We start from the raw sequence: 24644 nt of genomic DNA on the forward strand, positions 1-24644 counted from the left end.
TACATAGTGAACGACCTTTGACCAGGACCCTATTCCCTACATAGTGAACGACCTTCGACCAGGGGTCCTATTCCCTACATAGTGAACGACCTTTGACCAGGACCCTATTCCCTACATAGTGAACGACCTTTGACCAGGGGTCCTATTCCCTACATAGTGAACGACCTTTGACCAGGACCCTATTCCCTACATAGTGAACGACCTTCGACCAGGGGTCCTATTCCCTACATAGTGAACGACCTTTGACCAGGGGTCCTATTCCCTACATAGTGAACGACCTTTGACCAGGGGTCCTATTCCCTACATAGTGAACGACCTTTGACCAGGGGTCCTATTCCCTACATAGTGAACGACCTTTCACCAGGGGTCCTATTCCCTACATAGTGAACAACCTTTGACCAGGGGTCCTATTCCCTACATAGTGAACGACCTTTGACCAGGGGATGCGTTTGGGATGCAGCCATAAATGCTTAGAATTTGCTTATGAATGTTTCATAAAGTCTGTATGTTGGTACGTGTCACATAAGGTGTTACTAAAATTCCCTTGAGAATCAAAAAACATTCCCCAAACCAATGAGCATTGCTATGCTAGTTTACTTAATAATTCCCCTTCTCACAATACTATCTTCCTCAGGTTGTAAGACCAGGGCCCAGACGCTAATAATAATATCTATCGTCGTGTGTCATTATATTGAATGACTTGAAATACCTACAGTTTAAAAGGAAATATTTTCTGGGTAAATTATTCTCAGGTTATTACTGACCTCTTCTGGTGTGGAGCCAGTAGTGCAAATGAGTGTTACTGTAGACCTGTAACACAAAGCAGGGCCTAGACTAGTGTTCTGTCCAGGGGGTGTACTGGTACATCAGAAACAGGAGATAGACTAGTGTCCTGTCCAGGGGTGTCCTGGTACATCAAGCTGTCTCACTACAGAAACAGGAGATAGACTAGTGTCCTGTCCAGGGGGTGTCCTGGTACATCAGAAACAGGAGATAGACTAGTGTCCTGTCCAGGGGGTGTACTGTACATCAAGCTGCCTCACTACAGAAACAGGAGATAGACTAGTGTCCTGTCCAGTGGGTGTACTGTACATCAAGCTGCCTCACTACAGAAACAGGAGATATACTAATGTCCTGTCCTGGGGGTGTACTGGTACATCAAGCTGTCTCACTACAGAAACAGGAGATAGACTAGTGTCCTGTCCAGGGGGTGTACTGGTACATCAAGCTGTCTCACTACAGAAACAGGATATAGACTAGTGTCCTGTCCAGGGGGTGTACTGGGACATCAAGCTGCCTCACTACAGTATCAGGAGATAGACTAGTGTCCTGTCCAGGGGGTGTACTGGTACATCAAGCTGTCTCACTACAGAAACAGGAGATAGACTAGTGTCCTGTCCAGGGGGTGTCCTGGTACATCAGAAACAGGAGATAGACTAGTGTCCTGTCCAGGGGGTGTACTGGGACATCAAGCTGCCTCACTACAGAAACAGGAGATAGACTAGTGTCCTGTCCAGGGGGTGTACTGGTATATCAAGCTGTCTCACTACAGAAACAGGAGATAGACTAGTGTCCTGTCCAGGGGGTGTCCTGGTATATCAAGCTGTCTCACTACAGAAACAGGAGATAGACTAGTGTCCTGTCCAGGGGGTGTCCTGGTATATCAAGCTGTCTCACTACAGAAACAGGAGAAAGACTAGTGTCCTGTCCAGGGGGTGTCCTGGTACATCAAGCTGCCTCACTACAGAAACAGGAGATAGACTAGTGTCCTGTCCAGGGGGTGTCCTGGTATATCAAGCTGTCTCACTACAGAAACAGGAGATAGACTAGTGTCCTGTCCAGGGGGTGTCCTGGTACATCAAGCTGCCTCACTACAGAAACAGGAGATAGACTAGTGTCCTGTCCAGGGGGTGTCCTGGTACATCAAGCTGCCTCACTACAGAAACAGAAGATAGACTAATGTCCTGTCCAGGGGGTGTCCTGCTGCATCAAGCTGTTTCTTTACAGGAACAGGAGATAGACTACAGTCTTGGCCAAAAGTTTTGAGAATGACACAAATATTAATTTTCACAAAGTCTGCTGCCTCAGGTTGTTTGAAGGCAATTTGCATATACTCCAGAATGTTATGAAGAGTGATCACATGAATTGCAAAGTCCCTCTTTTCCATGACAATGAACTGAATCCCCCCCAAAAACATTTCCACTGCATTTCAGCCCTGCCACAAAAGGACCAGCTGACATCATGTCAGTGATTCTCACGTTAACACAGGTGTGAGTGTTGACGAGGACAAGGCTGGAGATCACTCTGTCATGCTGATTGAGTTCGAATAACAGACTGGAAGCTTCAAAAGGAGGGTGGTGCTTGGAATCATTGTTCTTCCTCTGTCAACCATGGTTACCTGCAAGGAAACACATGCCGTCATCATTGCTTTGCACAAAAAGGGCTTCACAGGCAAGAATATTGCTGCCAGTAAGATTGCACCTAAATCAAACATTTATCAGATCATCAATAACTTCAAGGAGAGCGGTTCAATTGTTGTGAAGAAGGCTTCAGGGTGCCCAAGAAAGTCCAGCAAGCGCCAGGACCGTCTCCTAAAGTTGATTCAGCTGTGGGATTGCTCAGGAATGGCAGCAGGCAGGTGTGAGTGCATCTGCACGCACAGTGAGGTGAAGACTTTTGGAGGATGGCCTGGTGTCAAGAAGGGCAGCAAAGAAGTCACTTCTCTCCAGGAAAAACATCAGGGACAGACTGATATTCTGCAAAAGGTACTGGGATTGGACTGCTGAGGACCTGGGTAGTCATTTTCTCTGATGAATCCCCTTTCCGATTGTTTGGGCCATCCGGAATAAAGCTTGTCCGGAGAAGACAAGGTGAGCGCTACCATCAGTCCTGTGTCATGCCAACAGTAAAGCATCCTGAGACCATTCATGTGTGGGGTTGCTTCTCAGCCAAGGGAGTGGGCTCACTCACAATTTTGACTAAGAACACAGCCATGAATAAAGAATGGTACCAACACATCCTCCAAGAGCAACTTCTTCCAACCATCCAGGAACAGTTTGGTGACGAACAATGCCTTTTCCAGCATGATGGAGCACCTTGCCATAAGGCAAAAGTGATAACTAAGTGGCTCGGGGAATAAAACATTGATATTTTGGGTCCTTGGCCAGGAAACTCCCCAGACCTTAATCCCATTGAGAACTTGTGGTCAATCCTCAAGAGGCGGGTGGACAAACAAAAACCCACAAATTCTGACAAACTCCAAGTATTGATTATGCAAGAATGGGCTGCCATCAGTCAGGATGTGGCCCAGAAGTTAATTGACAGAATGCCAGGGCGGATTGCAGAGGTCTTGAAAAAGAAGGGTCAACACTGCAAATATTGACTCTTTGCATCAACTTCATGTAATTGTCAATAAAAGCCTTTGACACTTATGAATTGCTTGTAATTATACTTCAGTATTCCATAGTAACATCTGACAAAAATATCTAAAGACACTGGAGTAGCAAACTTTGTGGAAATTAATGTGTGTCCTTCTCAAAACTTTGGCCACGACTGTAGTGTCCTGTCCAGGGGGTGTACTCGTATATATCAAGACTCTCTCTCTCTCTCTCTCTCTCTCTGTCTCTCTGTCTCTCTATAAAACATTTTGAATAATGAAATAAAAACTGCTTCTCTTTTGCTTTCGTCACCCCTCTGAAACTATTTGTTTTCCAAAATAAAAGCTCAAATTATGCATGCGTTGTTTCTGCCATACTTAAACCTGAATGTATTATTTCCTTGCAGAGTGGAACTGAAGCTGCCATTCAGACTGAAGACTCCAAAAGGCCAGACTTCTCAATGCTTGATTTCCTGAAGAGTAAGTCCTCTACACACACACACACACACACACACACACACACACACACACACACACACACACACACACACACACACACACACACACACACTCACACACACACACACACACACACACACACACACACACACACTCACACACACACACACACACACACACACACACACACACACACACACACACACACACACAAAAAACACACACACACTCACACACACACACACACACACACACACACACACACACACACACACACACACACACACACACACACACACACCAGCCATTGGCTGATCGACTAACACATTTGTAAATATTGCTGACAGGCATGATTACAACAACACAGCTCAACCTTTCCATCGCTAGGAGATGTAGTCACTGTTGTTTGTACCGGTCCCTCTGACCATTGTTTTGAGAAACTTGTTTCACACTTGAATTTTACACTTGTATTGTGTGTTTTATAGAAGTTCACAGAGAATCTGCCTGGTAGCTACAGTATTTCTTAGTGAACTGACTAATTTATTTGTGTACGTCTGTGTGTGTGTTTATGTGTCTGTCTGTCCTCTTCTGTTCCTCTCACCCCAGTGTTCCCCAGGCTGTTTGTCCGTCTCCTCCTCAGTCCCCTGTTCCTGCTGTTGGTTCTGTCTCAGTGCTGTTTCTCTTCAGTCATCGCTGGCCTCGCCACCTTCCTCACCAAGTTCCTGGAGAGACAGTACAGTACGACCACCGCTTACAGCAACCTGCTCATAGGTCAGTACAGTACAAATGTCTGCTCATAGGTCAGTACAGTACCACTGTCTGCTCATAGGTCAGTACAGTACAACTGCCTGCTCATAGGTCAGTACAGTACCACTGTCTGCTCATAGGTCAGTACAGTTCCACTGCCTCCTCATAGGTCAGTACAGTTCCACTGCCTCCTCATAGGTCAGTACAGTACCACTGCCTCCTCATAGGTCAGTTCTACTGCCTGCTCATAGGTCAGTACAGTACCACTGCTTCCTCATAGGTCAGTACAGTTCCACTGCCTCCTCATAGGTCAGTACAGTACCACTGCCTCCTCATAGGTCAATACAGTTCCACTGCCTCCTCATAGGTCAGTACAGTACCACTGTCTCCTCATAGGTCAGTTCCAGGGACTGTAGTGACACCTCTTGCAGTGCGTTTAGACCACTGCGCCACTCGGGAGCACAAAATACTCACCACACAGACAAACAGAGAGACACACATTTTAAATACTTTATTTGAATCCACAAAGTCACATTACTGTTGAGAAGAATTCACACATGGATATATGGAAACATAAAAGGACCCCTCTTCTCCAGACAGCAAGGCTGCCTACGACAGCTGACAGAGCAGTGCCTCGTTAGCTGCTTTGTCCTACGCAGGCCTGCGTACACACACACACACACACACACACACACACACACACACACACACACACACACACACACACACACACACACACACACACACACACACACACACACACACACACTATGTACCAAAACAATGTGGGGGAAACATCTTGAATCTCCTCATTTCTTCCCAGCTAAATTAATCTACATTTTAGGCCATTTTTTTATACGTTTGATTCACACTATTTTGAGGTAAAAATCGGAGTATAATGTATGGATGGATGTCAACCCCAACACATGTCATTGTCACCAATCAACTGCATTGCAGTTAAATAAAAATATATTTAAAAAAGACTGACTACCTCCTCTTCTGATTTTGTGTATGCTAGCTATGCTAATCAGTTAACATTTAGCAGTCAGTTCTTCTAGACATGAAAAATAAACAACTTCTAATTGTAAAACAGCAAAAAAACAGACAAATATATCCAATACAAGACTCCAGTAACCACATGGTGGGTCTGTTACAACACATAAATCATGACGGATTTTTACAAATATCCACTTTGTTAAATCAGATTTGTTGAATGTGCTCCAATCTGAGCAATGGAACGGTCTGCGTTCAATCAAACCCCTTCACCACATCTTTGTGGAACAGATGAAATGGGGGTACAACATTTATCCCAAGTCCTCTGAGTCAGAGAGGGTGGGGGGGGGGGGGGATGTTGCCTTAATCGACATCCACATCTTCGGCGCCCGGGGAACAGTGTGTTAACTGCCAACGCTCTAACCACTAGGCTTCCTGCCGCCCCAACGCTCTAACCACTAGGCTTCCTGCCGCCCCAACGCTCTACCCACTAGGCTTCCTGCAGCCCCAACGCTCTAACCACTAGGCTTCCTGCCGCCCCAACGCTCTAACCACTAGGCTTCCAGCAGCCCCAACGCTCTAACCACTAGGCTTCCTGCCGCCCCAACGCTCTAACCACTAGGCTTTCTGCCGCCCCAACGCTCTAACCACTAGACTTCCTGCCGTCCCAACGCTCTAACCACTAGGCTTCCTGCCGCCCCAACGCTCTAACCACTAGGCTTCCTGCCGCCCCAACGCTCTAACCACTAGGCTACCTGCCGCCCCAACGCTCTAACCACTAGGCTTCCTGCCGCCCCAGCGCTCTAACCACTAGGCTACGTGCCGCCCCATAGATCAATGATGTATGTGTTTCCTTATTGATCCACTATGTGAAACAGATTAAGTATGGTGAATCTGATCCTACTCGCTCTTTACCCTACTCTACGGCTGGTATTGATAGTTGGCATGGGTTACAGTTGGCATGGGTTACAGTTGGCATGGAGATGAAGACACAGATCTCTGTTCTTCACTTGGGCTTGTTATGATAATGGTTTACGTCAAAGAGTTTAACGTACTGTAGTTGTGGATGAATGACGACTGTTGTGGTGTTGAAAGGCTATCTAAGGATGCTGGTAGAGAGTGAGCTTTGACCGTATTATATCTGGTGTCTAGTCCTGTCTCAGCATTCATCTATGTGTATTTACTGTGGGATCAGCAGTATAGTCTGGGACAGAGGTTGCACCACAGGCACGACAGTTACCACAGGCACCACAGTTACCACAGGCACCACAGGTTCAAAAGTGGTGTGTAAAAATTCATTATTGTCTTTTTTGGGGCCTGGAGTTTTTCCTGATCTCATGACCTGTTCAGGTATATTATTATTACAACATATTCTTATTATATACATATATATATATAGCTTCCCTTTTCATCTGTCCTATGACTATATGGCTTTGGGGTGTGAATTGGAAAACACTCCTGGCCTAAGGTGGATCAAACCCTTCAAACTACCACGTGTTCACAGTATCTGTGTAGACCGCTCTGTGACGGAAGTTGTAGAATCTGTACTTTTGCACCACAAACATTTGTGAATAATCACCAGCAGTGGAAATAATATGCCAACATTACCGGACTAACAAACTGACTGACTAACCTTTCCAGGAACAGTATGCCTTCGGTAGAAGCAACAGATCATTTCATACTCTTTATCCTGTGCCAAACACATTTATTCAGTTGAGTCTACGTTATTAACGTTAGCTGCTGGCTACATGATTGCATCAATCTGGTCAGCTAATGTTAGCCAGCTAGCTATCTAGCTACGCTACTAAAGCTAACGTTAGTAGTTTTGTGAGCTAGCTGTAGATTGGATCAATCTAGTTAGTTTTAGAGGACGGCTAAACTGCTTTTCAAATCAAATCAAATCAAATCAAATTTTATTTGTCACATACACATGGTTAGCAGATGTTAATGCGAGTGTAGCGAAATGCTTGTGCTTCTAGTTCCGACAATGCAGTAATAACCAACAAGTAATCTAACTAACAATTCCAAAACTACTGTCTTGTACACAGTGTAAGGGGATAAAGAATATGTACATAAGGATATATGAATGAGTGATGGTACAGAGCAGCATAGGCAAGATACAGTAGATGGTATCGAGTACAGTATGTACAAATGAGATGAGTATGTAAACAAAGTGGCATAGTTTAAAGTGGCTAGTGATACATGTATTACATAAGGATACAGTCGATGATATAGAGTACAGTATATACGTATGCATATGAGATGAATAATGTAGGGTAAGTAACATTATATAAGGTAGCATTGTTTAAAGTGGCTAGTGATATATTTACATCATTTCCCATCAATTCCCATTATTAAAGTGGCTGGAGTTGAGTCAGTGTCAGTGTGTTGACAGCAGCCACTCAATGTTAGTGGTGGCTGTTTAACAGTCTGATGGCCTTGAGATAGAAGCTGTTTTTCAGTCTCTCGGTCCCAGCTTTGATGCACCTGTACTGACCTCGCCTTCTGGATGATAGCGGGGTGAACAGGCAGTGGCTCGGGTGGTTGATGTCCTTGATGATCTTTATGGCCTTCCTGTGACATCGGGTGGTGTAGGTGTCCTGGAGGGCAGGTAGTTTGCCCCCGGTGATGCGTTGTGCAGACCTCACCACCCTCTGGAGAGCCTTACGGTTGAGGGCGGAGCAGTTGCCGTACCAGGCGGTGATACAGCCCGCCAGGATGCTCTCGATTGTGCATCTGTAGAAGTTTGTGAGTGCTTTTGGTGACAAGCCAAATTTCTTCAGCCTCCTGAGGTTGAAGAGGCGCTGCTGCGCCTTCTTCACAATGCTGTCTGTGTGAGTGGACCAATTCAGTTTGTCTGTGATGTGTATGCCGAGGAACTTAAAACTTGCTACCCTCTCCACTACTGTTCCATCGATGTGGATAGGGGGGTGTTCCCTCTGCTGTTTCCTGAAGTCCACAATCATCTCCTTAGTTTTGTTGACGTTGAGTGTGAGGTTATTTTCCTGACACCACACTCCGAGGGCCCTCACCTCCTCCCTGTAGGCCGTCTCGTCGTTGTTGGTAATCAAGCCTACCACTGTTGTGTCGTCCGCAAACTTGATGATTGAGTTGGAGGCGTGTGTGGCCACGCAGTCGTGGGTGAACAGGGAGTACAGGAGAGGGCTCAGAACGCACCCTTGTGGGGCCCCAGTGTTGAGGATCAGCGGGGAGGAGATGTTGTTGCCTACCCTCACCACCTGGGGGCGGCCCGTCAGGAAGTCCAGTACCCAGTTGCACAGGGCGGGGTCGAGACCCAGGGTCTCGAGCTTGATGACGAGCTTGGAGGGTACTATGGTGTTGAATGCCGAGCTGTAGTCAATGAACAGCATTCTCACATAGGTATTCCTCTTGTCCAGATGGGTTAGGGCGGTGTGCAGTGTGGTTGAGATTGCATCGTCTGTGGACCTATTTGGGCGGTAAGCAAATTGGAGTGGGTCTAGGGTGTCAGGTAGGGTGGAGGTGATATGGTCCTTGACTAGTCTCTCAAAGCACTTCATGATGACGGAAGTGAGTGCTACGGGGCGGTAGTCGTTTAGCTCAGTTACCTTAGCTTTCTTGGGAACAGGAACAATGGTGGCCCTCTTGAAGCATGTGGGAACAGCAGACTGGTATAGGGATTGATTGAATATGTCCGTAAACACACCGGCCAGCTGGTCTGCGCATGCTCTGAGGGCGCGGCTGGGGATGCCGTCTGGGCCTGCAGCCTTGCGAGGGTTAACACGTTTAAATGTCTTACTCACCTCGGCTGCAGTGAAGGAGAGACCGCATGTTTTCGTTGCCGGCCGTGTCAGTGGCACTGTATTGTCCTCAAAGCGGGCAAAAAAGTTGTTTAGTCTGCCTGGGAGCAGGACATCCTGGTCCGTGACTGGGCTGGATTTCTTCCTGTAGTCCGTGATTGACTGTAGACCCTGCCACATGCCTCTTGTGTCTGAGCCGTTGAATTGAGATTCTACTTTGTCTCTGTACTGACGCTTAGCTTGTTTGATAGCCTTGCGGAGGGAATAGCTGCACTGTTTGTATTCGGTCATGTTACCAGACACCTTCCCCTGATTAAAAGCAGTGGTTCGCGCTTTCAGTTTCACGCGAATGCTGCCATCAATCCACGGTTTCTGGTTAGGGAATGTTTTAATCGTTGCTATGGGAACGACATCTTCAACGCACGTTCTAATGAACTCACACACCGAATCAGCGTATTCGTCAATGTTGTTGTCTGACGCAATACGAAACATGTCCCAGTCCACGTGGTGGAAGCAGTCTTGGAGTGTGGAGTCAGCTTGGTCGGACCAGCGTTGGACAGACCTCAGCGTGGGAGCCTCTTGTTTTAGTTTCTGTCTGTAGGCAGGGATCAACAAAATGGAGTCGTGGTCAGCTTTTCCGAAAGGGGGGCGGGGCAGGGCCTTATATGCGTCGCGGAAGTTAGAGTAACAATGATCCAAGGTCTTTCCACCCCTGGTTGCGCAATCGATATGCTGATAAAATTTAGGGAGTCTTGTTTTCAGATTAGCCTTGTTAAAATCCCCAGCTACAATGAATGCAGCCTCCGGATGAATGGTTTCCAGTTTGCAAAGAGTTAAATAAAGTTCGTTCAGAGCCATCGATGTGTCTGCTTGGGGGGGGGGATGTATACGGCTGTGATTATAATCGAAGAGAATTCTCTTGGTAGATAATGCGGTCTACATTTGATTGTGAGGAATTCTAAATCAGGTGAACAGAAGGATTTGAGTTCCTGTATGTTTCTTTCATCACACCATGTCACGTTAGTCATAAGGCATACGCCCCCGCCCCTCTTCTTACCAGAAAGTTGTTTGTTTCTGTCTGCGCGATGTGTGGAGAAACCCGTTGGCTGCACCGCTTCGGATAGAGTCTCTCCAGTGAGCCACGTTTCCGTGAAGCAAAGAACGTTACAGTCTCTGATGTCCCTCTGGAATGCTACCCTTGCTCGGATTTCATCAACCTTGTTGTCAAGAGACTGGACATTGGCAAGAAGAATGCTAGGGAGTGGTGCACGATGTGCCCGCTTTTATTAACACATACAGTGCCTTCAGAAAGTATTCATACCCCATGACGTATTCCACATTTTGTTGAGTCACAGCTGTGTTTGAAAGTTACTGCTCGACTGAGGGAGATTTACAGATAATTGTATGTGTGCAGAGATGAGGTAGTCGTTCAAAAAAAAATCATGTTTAACACTGTTATTGAGTGAGTCCATTTTTACTCCTGAAATGATTTAGGATTGCCATAACAAAGGGGATGAATACTTATTGACTCAAGACGTTTCAGCTTTTAATTTTAATTTTGAAAACATGATTACCATGGCTTGCGAAAGTATTCACCCCCTTGGCATTTTTCCTATTTTGTTGCCTTAAAAACTGTAATTATAAAATATTTTTTTGGGGGGGGTTGTATAATTTGATTTACATAACATACCTACCACTTTGAAGATTGAAACAATTGTGAAACAAACAAGAAATAAGACAAGAAAACAGAAAGCTTGAGCGTGCATAAATATTCCCCCCCCCCCCCCAAGTCAATACTTTCTAGAGACTGCTTTTGCAGCAATTACAGCTGCAAGTCTCTTGGGGTATGTCTCTATAAGCTTGGCACATCTAGTCATTGGGATTTTTGCCCATTCTTCAAGGCAAAACTGTTCCAGCTCCTTCAAGTTGGATGGGTTCCTGCTGGTGTACAGCAATCTTTAAGGCATACCACAGATTCTCAATTGGATTGAGGTCTGGGCTTTGACTAGGCCATTCCAAGTCATTTAAATGTTTCCTCTTAAACCACTCGAGTGTTGCTTTAGCAGTATGCTTAGGGTCATTGTCCTGCTGGAAGACTGAAACAGATTTCCCTAAAAAATATCCCTGTATTTAGCGCCATCCATCATTCCTTCAATTCTGGCCAGTTTCCCAGTCCCTGCCGATGAAAAACAGCATGATGCTGTCACCACCACGCTTCACTGTGGGGATGGTTTTCTCGGGGTGATGAGAGGTGTTGGGTTTGCGCCAAACATAGTGTTTTCCTTGATGGCCAAAAAGCTACATTTTAGTCTCATCTGACCAGAGTACCTTCTTCCATATGTTATGGGAGTCTCCCACATGCCATTTAGTGAACACCAAACGTGTTTTCTTGTTTTTTTCTTTAAGCAATGGCTTTTTTCTGTCCACTCTTCCGTAAAGCCCAGCTCTGTGGAGTGTACAGCTTAAAGTGGTCCTATGGACAGATACTCCAATCTCCGCTGTGGAGCTTTGCAGCTCCTTCAGGGTTATCTTTGGTCTCGTTGTTGCCTCTCTGATTAATGCCCTCCTTGCCTGGTCTGTGAGTTTTGGTGGGTGACCCTCTCTTGACAGGTTTGTTGTGGTGCCATATTCTTTCCATTTTTTAAAAATGGATTTAATGGTGCTCCGTGGGATGTTCAAAGTTTCTGATATTTTTTTATAACCCAACCCTGATCTGTACTTCCCCACAACTTTGTCCCTGACCTGTTTGGAGAGATCCTTGGTCTTCATGGTGCCGCTTGCTTACTGGTGCCCCTTGCTTAGTGGTGTTGGAAACTCTGGGGCTTTTCAGAACAGGTGTATATATACTGAGATCACGTGACACTTAGCACACAGGTGGACTTTATTTAACTAATTATGTGACTTCTGAAGGCAATTGGTTGCACCAGATCTTATTTAGGGGCTTCATAGCAAAGGGGGTACATATGCACTCACCACTTTTCAGGTTTTATTTGTTTGTTTTTACATTTCACTTCACCAACTGGGACTATTTTGTGTATGTCCATTACATGAAATCCAAATAAAAATCCATTGAAAAACGCCAAGGGGGATGAAAACTTTAGCAAGGCACTGTACACTTTGAATTGCTGGGGTATTGTGTGTAGGCCAATGACAAAAAGAAACGTGTGAAATCCCAGGTTGTATTCACTAGACCAAAACAACGGGGCTGAAATTGGCGGAGGTACGTAAACGTCAACTTGTTCAGTAAGAGACGGCTGCCTTCTTATCAATTGCAATTTTATTTCTATGTTTTTTTTTTCTATGACGTGAACTAATAAATGTCTGGTAAACGCGTTTGGTGCTGCTGCTTTTGGAAAATGGTACGGCGGCACCATAACGGATTGAAAAGTATTGAGGCAAATGCTGTCTGGCCACACGTTTTCAGCTCTGATCTGGGTATATTCAGTGTTTTTTTTTTTTTTTTTTTACCTAAACAAGTCAGTTAAGAACAAATTCTTATTTTCAATGACGGCCTAGGAACAGTGGTTTAACTGCCTGTTCACGGGCAGAATGACAGATTTTGTACCTTGTCAACTCGGGGATTTGAACTTGCAACCTTCCGGTTACTAGTCCAACGCTCTAACTAGGCTACCCTGCCGCCGGTATCAGTCTCTGTAACATTCCACTCCTTGTACTCTGTGTCTTGTACAATGTAATAGCTAATCATAGACTGGCAACCAGGCTAGCGTTTGTATGCCTGAGACAATTAAGTTGATCGTGTCTTTCAGTGAAGACAAATCAGCTCGCTATGCACTCTTTCAGACTATCTCTGTCTTTGTAGTTCTGTATGTAGAGATCGATACAGATACAAAGAGACAAGTATACAGATACATACTGTGGAGAACGTTTTTAAATCTATTCTGCTCTCAAAAATCTTGTCTTCTCCCTCAGGTGCGGTGAACCTTCCGTCCGTTGCCGTGGGGATGCTGGTGGGCGGAGTCATCATGAAGAGGACCGGTCTCTCTCTGAAGACCATCCCTCGTTTTTCTGTCGCCATGCTCACCATCTCTGTTCTCCTCATCATCCCTCTCTTCTTCATGGGCTGCCCCACACAGAGGGTGGCGGAGGTCAACTACACACCCAATGGGTGAGTCAGAGAAGGGATCTGCATCTTTGCCAAACAGTTACATATTTGGAGGGCCTTGTCCTGGTTGTTTGGATCATGTAGCACTGACCGATTGGGCCATGTAGCACTGGTTGATTGGGCTGTGTCCTGGTGGATTGGGCTGTGTCCTGGTTGATTGGGCCATGTCCTGGTTGATTGGGCCGTGTCCTGGTTGATTGGGCCGTGTCCTGGTTGATTGGGCCGTGTCCTGGTTGATTGGGCCGTGTCCTGGTTGATTGGGCCGTGTCCTGGTTGATTGGGCCGTGTCCTGGTTGATTGGGCCGTGTCCTGGTTGATTGGGCCATGTCCTGGTGGATTGGGCCATGTCCTGATTGATTGGGCCATGTAGCACTGGTTGATTGGGCCGTGTCCTGGTTGATTGGGCCATGTAGCACTGGTTGATTGGGCTGTGTCCTGGTTGATTGGGCCATGTCCTGGTGGATTGGGCCATGTCCTGGTGGTTTGGGCCGTGTCCTGGTTGATTGGGCCATGTAGCACTGGTTGATTGGGCCGTGTCCTGGTTGATTGGGCCGTGTCCTGGTTGATTGGGCCATGTCCTGGTGGATTGGGCCATGTCCTGGTTGATTGGGCCATGTAGCACTGGTTGATTGGGCCGTGTCCTGGTTGATTGGGCCGTGTCCTGGTTGATTGGGCCGTGTCCTGGTTGATTGGGCCATGTAGCACTGGTTGATTGGGCCCTGTCCTGGCTGTTTGGGCCATGTAACTCTGGTTGATTGGGCCATGTAACTCTGGTGATTGGGCCCTGTGCTGGCTGATTGGGCTGTTGTTGATGTGTATGTTGTTTGTAGTTTGTCATTTTGGGGAGGCTGTGTTACTGTCTCTGTAGTTTTGACAGTTGATGTTTTGAAGGTGTTTAAATACATGGAGTTCTAGAGCGGTCATGAGGACTAGAAGACAGAAGCATTTTAATTATTTGTACAAAAAAAAAGAGTTTGGTGAAACACTTGCACAAGCCCCATCAGTTACATTATTGTCCGGTCTTGAGGACAATTAACTTAATTTAGCTTACCTCTTGATATTACACAGAAGACACCGTTAATTAACTAGCCACTTGTGGACACTAAGACAAGGCTACTGTTTGGAGCTGTGCCACTGGTGAACCCAAACAACTAGAGATGTTGTTACTACAGTACAACACCAAACAGAGGCTAATGAACAACAGATAACATTAACAGGAACCCTGGTCTTTACCCCATAACCCCATATCTCGGTTGTCTTCTGTTATGTGGTTTGGCACTGAGCTCTACTGATGAACTTAACTCACCCAGAGCTCTACTGATGAACGTAACTCACCCAGAGCTCTACTGATGAATTTAACTCACCCAGAGCTCTACTGATGAACTTAACTCACCCAGAGCTCTACTGATGAACTTAACTCACCCAGAGCTCTACTGATTAACTTAATTCCACCCAGAGCTCTACTGATGAACTTAACTCACCCAGAGCTCTACTGATAAACTTAACTCACCCAGAGCTCTACTGATGAACTTAACTCCACCCAGAGCTCTACTGATGAACTTAACTCCACCCAGAGCTCTACTGATGAACTTAACTCACTCAGAGCTCTACTGATGAACTTAACTCACCCAGAGCTCTACTGATGAACTTAACTCACCCAGAGCTCTACTGATGAACTTAACTCACCCAGAGCTCTACTGATGAACTTAACTCACCCAGAGCTCTACTGATGAACTTAACTCACCCAGAGCTCTACTGATGAACTTAACTCCACCCAGAGCTCTACTGATGAACTTAACTCACCCAGAGCTCTACTGATGAACTTAACTCACCCAGAGCTCTACTGATGAACTTAACTCACCCAGAGCTCTACTGGTGAACTTAACTCACCCAGAGCTCTACTGATGAATTTAACTCACCCAGAGCTCTACTGATGAACTTAACTCACCCAGAGCTCTACTGATGAACTTAACTCACCCAGAGCTCTACTGATGAACTTAACTCACCCAGAGCTCTACTGATGAACTTAACTCACCCAGAGCTCTACTGATGAACTTAACTCCACCCAGAGCTCTACTGATGAACTTAACTCCACCCAGAGCTCTACTGATTAACTTAACTCCACCCAGAGCTCTACTGATGAACTTAACTCACCCAGAGCTCTACTGATGAACTTAACTCACCCAGAGCCCTTTTCACACTATTGAGCTGAGCCGAGCTGAACCAAGCCTAGCTAGCCTTGTACTCATCTGGCCTGCTTAGATATTCACCACAGTTCCTGGAACTGTGCTGGAAAGGTCCATATGAAAAGACAATATCTGAGCCAGCTCAGCACAATAATGCGGATATCGGGTATAACTCTATTGTGACACACTAAACCATTCTCTAAACATCTTCTCCCCCCCCCTACAGGTTTCTGGCCACCTGTTATTCCAACTGCTCCTGTCCTGATGACTCCTTTAACCCAGTGTGTGGATCAGACAACACTGAGTACCTGTCTCCCTGCCACGCAGGCTGCAAGGAGTACACCAAAGACCCCAAGAACAAATTCAGGGTTCTGGTAGGTGGCCATTTAATCTCAGGCTTCTGATGAGTGCACATTTATCTGCTTTGATTTGCATAAAAGACACGTCAGAATGAAGTTAGGGAAGTAGTGTGGCATGACTGAACAAATGGTAATGTTACAGATGTAGGGTCTTAATTTGATCATCCAGTAAATGTCCTGTACAGCAGGAAATGCAAACGTGTAGTCAGTCGTGTAGAGTACTACTTAAGTCATTTTTTGGGGGTAACTGTACTTTACATTACTATTTATATTTTTGACAACTTTAACTTCACAACATTCCTAAAGAAAATAATGTACTTTTTTACTCCGTACATTTTCCCCTGACACCCAAAAGTACTCGTTACATTTTGAATGTTTAGCAGGACAGGAATAAGGTCTAATTCACACAGGTATCAAGAGAACATCCCTGGTCATCTCTACTGCCTCTGATCTAGGCGGACTCACTAAACACATACTTTGTTTGTAAATGATGTCTGAGTGTTGAAGTGTGCCCCTGGCTAGCCGTAAATTAAGAAAACAAGAAATGGTGCCGTCTTTACTGCTTAATATACGGAATTTTAAATGATTTATACATTTACGTTTGATACTTAAGTATGTTTTAGCAATTACATTTACGTTTGATACTTAAGTATGTTAAAAACCAAAAACTTTTGGACTTTTACTCAAGTATTATTTTACTGGGTGACTTTCACTTGAGTCATTTTCTATCTTTACTTCTACTGGAGTATGTTTCCACCGCTGATTGTAGCGTCAAGGTTTATAAAAGCTTCTAAAGTTTCCCCTTAAAAGATGTCGGACTTGATTTGCCTTAACAAAAAAAACGCATTAAACCCGTTACAAAAATGTCCATGAATTATAATCCACAAAATAATTCACATTTTCCTGTTACCGCCATGTCCTGGTATTCTCCTACTGTAAGAAACTGGTCAAATTAAGATCCTACATCTGTACGGTCTAAATCTTCAACCGTTTAAACTGATTAAACCCAGTTTAGGAGAGTGTATTGGTCAGCAAAGGCAGCCAGCCAGACATAGCGCTATGTGTCTGACTGTGTGCTACAGTCTCTACCTACAGTACAGGGACACGATATGGATGGTTAACAATCAATGGGCCAGTCCAATCCATCTGTAATCGGCCCTGGGACACAGGAAGTGTTTTAAGTGGAGTTAAACCACTTGTAGATGTTGCAGTAGTAGTGTAATCCACAAGCAGGAGGACTGTGGCAATGCTAATAGTTATATTGACTCGACTTGGTGTATATAATAGTCAATGCATGGCCATTATGTTGACTAGTTGAATTAGTTAGACTTCAATTCAGACCAAGAGTTAACTGTAATTACAGTACTTTCAAATCAGTATAGGTTATCAATCGTTCACAATTTAGCCGTTGTCTTAATGAAAACAAGTCATTTTGTACATTTTGCTTCTTGAATCTGAGAAATGTATGGCATACTTGTATATGTTGTCTATCTTTATATATTGACAATGGTGTCTTCTGTGTTCTTCTTCTTCTGGTGTAGAAGTACACAGACTGTATCTGTATAGCTTACAGCCAGGGTGGTGGAGGGGGTACTGCCCGCCCCGGTCCTTGCCCCAACCAATGTCCTCACTTCCTGCTTCCTGTCATGTTCCTCATCTCTCTGGCTGGGTTGATCGCCTCCCTGACACACAACCCCATCTATATGATGGTTCTCAGGTAACCTCTCTAACACACAACCCCATCTATATGATGGTCCTCCCTCTCTAACACACAACCCCATCTATATGATGGTCCTCCCTCTCTAACACACAACCCCATCTATATGATGGTCCTCCCTCCCTAACACACAACCCCATCTATATGATGGTCCTCCCTCTCTAACACACAACCCCATCTATATGATGGTCCTCCCTCCCTAACACACAACCCCATCTATATGATGGTCCTCCCTCCCTAACACAACCCCATCTATATGATGGTCCTCCCTCTCTAACACACAACCCCATCTATAAGATGGTCCTCCCTCCCTAACACACAACCCCATCTATATGATGGTCCTCAGGTAACCTCTCTAACACACAACCCCATCTATATGATGGTCCTCAGGTAACCTCCCTAACACACAACCCCATCTATATGATGGTTCTCAGGTAACCTCCCTAACACACAACCCCATCTATATGATGGTTCTCAGGTAACCTCTCTAACACACAACCCCATCTATATGATGGTCCTCCCTCCCTAACACACAACCCCATCTATTTGATGGTCCTCCCTCTCTAACACACAACCCCATCTATATGATGGTTCTCAGGTAACCTCCCTAACACACAACCCAATCTATATGATGGTTCTCAGGTAACCTCCCTAACACACAACCCCATCTATATGATGGTTCTCAGGTAACCTCCCTAACACACAACCCCATCTATATGATGGTTCTCAGGTAACCTCCCTAACACACAACCCCATCTATATGATGGTTCTCAGGTAACCTCCATAACACACAACCCCATCTATATGATGGTTCTCAGGTAACCTCTCTAACACACAACCCCATCTATGTGATGGTCCTCAGGTAACCTCCCTAACACACAACGCCATCTATATGATGGTCCTCCCTCTCTAACACACAACCCCATCTATATGATGGTCCTCAGGTAACCTCCCTAACACACAACCCCATCTATGTGATGGTCCTCAGGTAACCTCCCTAACACACAACCCCATCTATGTGATGGTCCTCCCTCTCTAACACACAACCCCATCTATATGATGGTCCTCCCTCTCTAACACACAACCCCATCTATATGATGGTCCTCCCTCCCTAACACACAACCCCATCTATATGATGGTCCTCCCTCTCTAACACACAACTCCATCTATATGATGGTCCTCAGGTAACCTCTCTAACACACAACCCCATCTATATGATGGTCCTCCCTCCCTAACACACAACCCCATCTATATGATGGTCCTCCCTCCCTAACACACAACCCCATCTATATGATGGTCCTCCCTCCCTAACACACAACCCCATCTATATGATGGTCCTCCCTCCCTAACACATAACCCCATCTATATGATGGTCCTCCCTCTCTAACACACAACCCCATCTATATGATGGTCCTCAGGTAACCTCCCTAACACACAACCCCGTCTATATGATGGTCCTCCCTCTCTAACACACAACCCCATCTATATGATGGTCCTCAGGTAACCTCCCTAACACACAACCCCATCTATATGATGGTCCTCCCTCTCTAACACACAACCCCATCTATATGATATTCCTCCCTCTCTAACACACAACCCCATCTATATGATGGTCCTCAGGTAACCTCTCTGACACACAACCCCATCTATATGATATTCCTCCCTCTCTAACACACAACCCCATCTATATGATATTCCTCCCTCTCTAACACACAACCCCATCTATATGATGGTTCTCAGGTAACCTCTCTAACACACAACCCCATCTATATGATGGTCCTCCCTCTCTAACACACAACCCCATCTATATGATGGTCCTCCCTCCCTAACACACAACCCCATCTATATGATGGTCCTCCCTCCCTAACACAACCCCATCTATATGATGGTCCTCCCTCTCTAACACACAACCCCATCTATAAGATGGTCCTCCCTCCCTAACACAACCCCATCTATATGATGGTCCTCCCTCCCTAACACACAACCCCATCTATATGATGGTCCTCAGGTAACCTCTCTAACACACAACCCCATCTATATGATGGTCCTCAGGTAACCTCCCTAACAAACAACCCCATCTATATGATGGTCCTCCCTCTCTAACACACAACCCCATCTATATGATGGTCCTCCCTCCCTAACACACAACCCCATCTATATGATGGTCCTCCCTCTCTAACACACAACCCCATCTATATGATGGTCCTCCCTCTCTAACACACAACCCCATCTATATGATGGTCCTCCCTCTCTAACACACAACCCCATCTATATGATGGTCCTCCCTCTCTAACACACAACCCCATCTATATGATGGTCCTCAGGTAACCTCTCTAACACACAACCCCATCTATATGATGGTTCTCCCTCCCTAACACACAACCCCATCTATTTGATGGTCCTCCCTCTCTAACACACAACCCCATCTATATGATGGTTCTCAGGTAACCTCCCTAACACACAACCCAATCTATATGATGGTTCTCAGGTAACCTCCCTAACACACAACCCCATCTATATGATGGTTCTCAGGTAACCTCCCTAACACACAACCCCATCTATATGATGGTTCTCAGGTAACCTCCCTAACACACAACCCCATCTATATGATGGTTCTCAGGTAACCTCCATAACACACAAACCCATCTATATGATGGTTCTCAGGTAACCTCTCTAACACACAACCCCATCTATGTGATGGTCCTCAGGTAACCTCCCTAACACACAACGCCATCTATATGATGGTCCTCCCTCTCTAACACACAACCCCATCTATATGATGGTCCTCAGGTAACCTCCCTAACACACAACCCCATCTATGTGATGGTCCTCAGGTAACCTCCCTAACACACAACCCCATCTATGTGATGGTCCTCCCTCTCTAACACACAACCCCATCTATATGATGGTCCTCCCTCTCTAACACACAACCCCATCTATATGATGGTCCTCCCTCCCTAACACACAACCCCATCTATATGATGGTCCTCCCTCTCTAACACACAACTCCATCTATATGATGGTCCTCAGGTAACCTCCCTAACACACAACCCCATCTATATGATGGTCCTCCCTCCCTAACACACAACCCCATCTATATGATGGTCCTCCCTCCCTAACACACAACCCCATCTATATGATGGTCCTCCCTCTCTAACACACAACCCCATCTATATGATGGTCCTCAGGTAACCTCCCTAACACACAACCCCATCTATATGATGGTCCTCCCTCTCTAACACACAACCCCATCTATATGATGGTCCTCAGGTAACCTCCCTAACACACAACCCCATCTATGTGATGGTCCTCCCTCTCTAACACACAACCCCATCTATATGATGGTCCTCCCTCTCTAACACACAACCCCATCTATATGATGGTCCTCCCTCCCTAACACACAACCCCATCTATATGATGGTCCTCCCTCTCTAACACACAACTCCATCTATATGATGGTCCTCAGGTAACCTCCCTAACACACAACCCCATCTATATGATGGTCCTCCCTCCCTAACACACAACCCCATCTATATGATGGTCCTCCCTCCCTAACACACAAACCCATCTATATGATGGTCCTCCCTCTCTAACACACAACCCCATCTATATGATGGTCCTCCCTCTCTAACACACAACCCCATCTATATGATGGTCCTCCCTCCCTAACACACAACCCCATCTATATGATGGTCCTCCCTCTCTAACACACAACTCCATCTATATGATGGTCCTCAGGTAACCTCCCTAACACACAACCCCATCTATATGATGGTCCTCCCTCCCTAACACACAACCCCATCTATATGATGGTCCTCCCTCTCTAACACACAACTCCATCTATATGATGGTCCTCAGGTAACCTCCCTAACACACAACCCCATCTATATGATGGTCCTCCCTCCCTAACACACAACCCCATCTATATGATGGTCCTCCCTCCCTAACACACAAACCCATCTATATGATGGTCCTCCCTCTCTAACACACAACCCCATCTATATGATGGTCCTCAGGTAACCTCCCTAACACACAACCCCATCTATATGATGGTCCTCCCTCTCTAACACACAACCCCATCTATATGATGGTCCTCAGGTAACCTCCCTAACACACAACCCCATCTATATGATGGTCCTCCCTCTCTAACACACAACCCCATCTATATGATATTCCTCCCTCTCTAACACACAACCCCATCTATATGATGGTCCTCAGGTAACCTCCCTAACACACAACCCCGTCTATATGATGAAATATATTTTGATTTGTTTAACATGATTCAATATGTGTTAATTCATAGTTTTGATGTCTTCACTTTTATTCTACAATGTAGAAAATAGTAAAAATAAAGAAAAACCCTTGAATGAGTCGGCGTGTCCAATCTTTTGAGCGGTAGTGAATATGATGGTCCTCCCTCTCTAACACACAACCCCATCTATATTATGGTCCTCCCTCCCTAACACACAACCCCATCTATATTATGGTCCTCCCTCTCTAACACACAACCCCATCTATATGATGGTCCTCAGCTAAATAATGGCTGGATAAAGTGTCATTTCAGTTAATTGTTCATTATAATTCATTACTTTGCTTGAATTGTTTCAGAACTGTTCCCCATGAAGATAAATCCTTTGCCATAGGAGTCCAGTTTTTGCTCATGAGAGTGCTTGGTAAGTATACTCTTTTATCTTCTTCACATAGACAGATGTTCCTAAAGCAACACACAATGGAATACAATGATAAATCAAATCCACCGCTCCAGGATATGACCCGTTTCTAGGATATGACCCGTTTCCAGGATATGACCCGTCTTCTAGGATATGACCCGTCTTCTAGGATATGACCCGTCTTCTAGGATATGACCCGTCTTCCAGGATATGACCCGTCTTCCAGGATATGACGCGTCTTCTAGGATATGACCCGTCTTCTAGGATATGACCCGTCTTCCAGGATATGACCCGTCTTCTAGGATATGACCCGTCTTCTAGGATATGACCCGTCTTCTAGGATATGACCCGTCTTCTAAGATATGACCCGTCTTCCAGGATATGACCCGTCTTCTAGGATATGACCCGTCTTCTAGGATATGACCCGTCTTCTAGGATATGACCCGTTTCCAGGATATGACCCGTCTTCTAGGATATGACCCGTCTTCTAGGATATGACCCGTCTTCTAAGATATGACCCGTCTTCCAGGATATGACCCGTCTTCTAGGATATGACCCGTCTTCTAGGATATGACCCGTCTTCTAGGATATGACCCGTTTCCAGGATATGACCCGTCTTCTAGGATATGACCCGTCTTCTAGGATATGACCCGTCTTCCAGGATATGACCCGTCTTCTAGGATATGACCCGTCTTCTAGGATATGACCCGTCTTCTAGGATATGACCCGTCTTCTAGGATATGATCCGTCTTCCAGGATATGACCCATCTTCTAGGATATGACCCGTCTTCCAGGATATGACCCATCTTCTCGGATATGACCCGTCTTTAAGGATATGACACATCTTCCAGGATATGACCCATCTTCTAGGATATGATCCGTCTTTAAGGAGACCCATCTTCTAGGATATGACCCGTCTTCCAGGATATGACCCGTCTTCCAGGATATGACCCGTTTCTAGGATATGACCCGTCTTCTAGGATATGACCCGTCTTCTAGGATATGACCCATCTTCTAGGATATGACCCGTCTTCCAGGATATGACCCATCTTCCAGGATATGACCCGTTTCTAGGATATGACCCGTCTTCTAGGATATGACCCGTCTTCTAGGATATGACCCGCCTTCTAGGATATGACCCTGCCTTATCATCCGTCAATGCAGTGTTACAGTGCCCTCTAGTGGATTACAACTATATTGAAATGCCGTTATTTTCTATGAACAGTGTTAATGTTTAGAGTTACGTCTTATTGTATTATAATAGCCTGGTTACCAGCCCTATTCCGCATGGCCATCCTCAGCTCCTGTATATAATGTTATGTATTGTGTGATCCTCCTCTATTCTAGCCTGGTTACCAGCCCCAGCCCTGTTCGGCATGACCATCGACAGCTCCTGTATATAATGTTATGTATTGTGTGATCCTCCTCTATTCTAGCCTGGTTACCAGCCCTATTCAGCATGGCCATCCTCAGCTCCTGTATATAATGTTATGTATTGTTTGATCCTCCTCTATTCTAGCCTGGTTACCAGCCCCAGCCCTGTTCGGTATTGTCATCGACAGCTCCTGTATTTGGTGGAAACAAGCCTGTGGCAACCGGCTGGGCTGTGGTTACTATGACAATAACATCCTGAGGAACAGGTAAGAATGCAACTATTGTCATGCCTCATTTATACAAGTGAGAATTATTCATTCATTAATGTATTGGTTGATTGATTGGTGATTGGTTGGTTGATTGATTGGTTGATTGATTGGTGATTGGTTGGTTGACTGGATTGGTTGATTGATTGGTTGATTGATTGGTGATTGGTTGGTTGACTGGATTGGTTGATTGATTGGTTGATTGATTGTTGATTGGTTGGTTGACCGGATTGGTTGATTGATTGGTGATTGGTTGGTTGACTGGATTGGTTGGTTGACTGGATTGGTTGACTGATTGGTTGATTGATTGGTGATTGGTTGGTTGACTGGATTGGTTGACTGATTGACTGATTGGTTGATTGATTGGTTGGTTGACTGGATTGGTTGACTGATTGGTTGATTGATTGGTGATTGGTTGTTTGACTGGATTGGTTGACTGATTGACTGATTGGTTGATTGATTGGTTGGTTGACTGGATTGGTTGACTGGATTGGTTGATGGATTTCCCTGCAGGTACCTGGGCCTGCAGGTGGGAATGTGATATTTACAGTCATGCTATAAACTAGCTCTAACCCTCCTGCCTTATTGTATCTCT

General features: G+C 45.4%; 1 protein-coding gene across 2 annotated transcripts in view; it reads left to right on the forward strand.

Annotated features, from left to right (window-relative positions):
• Positions 1 to 24644, forward strand: part of LOC110524858 (solute carrier organic anion transporter family member 2A1) — a 54331-nt gene that overhangs the window by 27108 nt on the left and 2579 nt on the right. Inside the window, exons 7-13 of one of the 2 annotated variants that reach the window (XR_016496382.1) lie at positions 3784 to 3856; positions 4442 to 4606; positions 13285 to 13480; positions 15890 to 16037; positions 17564 to 17739; positions 22348 to 22412; positions 23757 to 24049. Coding sequence is in view for 1 of the 2 variants with exons in the window: in XM_036978934.2 (XP_036834829.2) it covers positions 3784 to 3856; positions 4442 to 4606; positions 13285 to 13480; positions 15890 to 16037; positions 17564 to 17739; positions 22348 to 22412; positions 23929 to 24049 (944 nt within the window). In the remaining variant the exon portion in view is untranslated. The remainder of the gene's footprint in view (positions 1 to 3783; positions 3857 to 4441; positions 4607 to 13284; positions 13481 to 15889; positions 16038 to 17563; positions 17740 to 22347; positions 22413 to 23756; positions 24050 to 24644) is intronic. The other variant, XM_036978934.2, reaches the window with a different exon arrangement.

This window comes from Oncorhynchus mykiss, chromosome 5 (genome assembly GCF_057628025.1).
Source record: "Oncorhynchus mykiss isolate SJ-2025 chromosome 5, ASM5762802v1, whole genome shotgun sequence".
Taxonomy (NCBI): domain Eukaryota; kingdom Metazoa; phylum Chordata; class Actinopteri; order Salmoniformes; family Salmonidae; genus Oncorhynchus; species Oncorhynchus mykiss.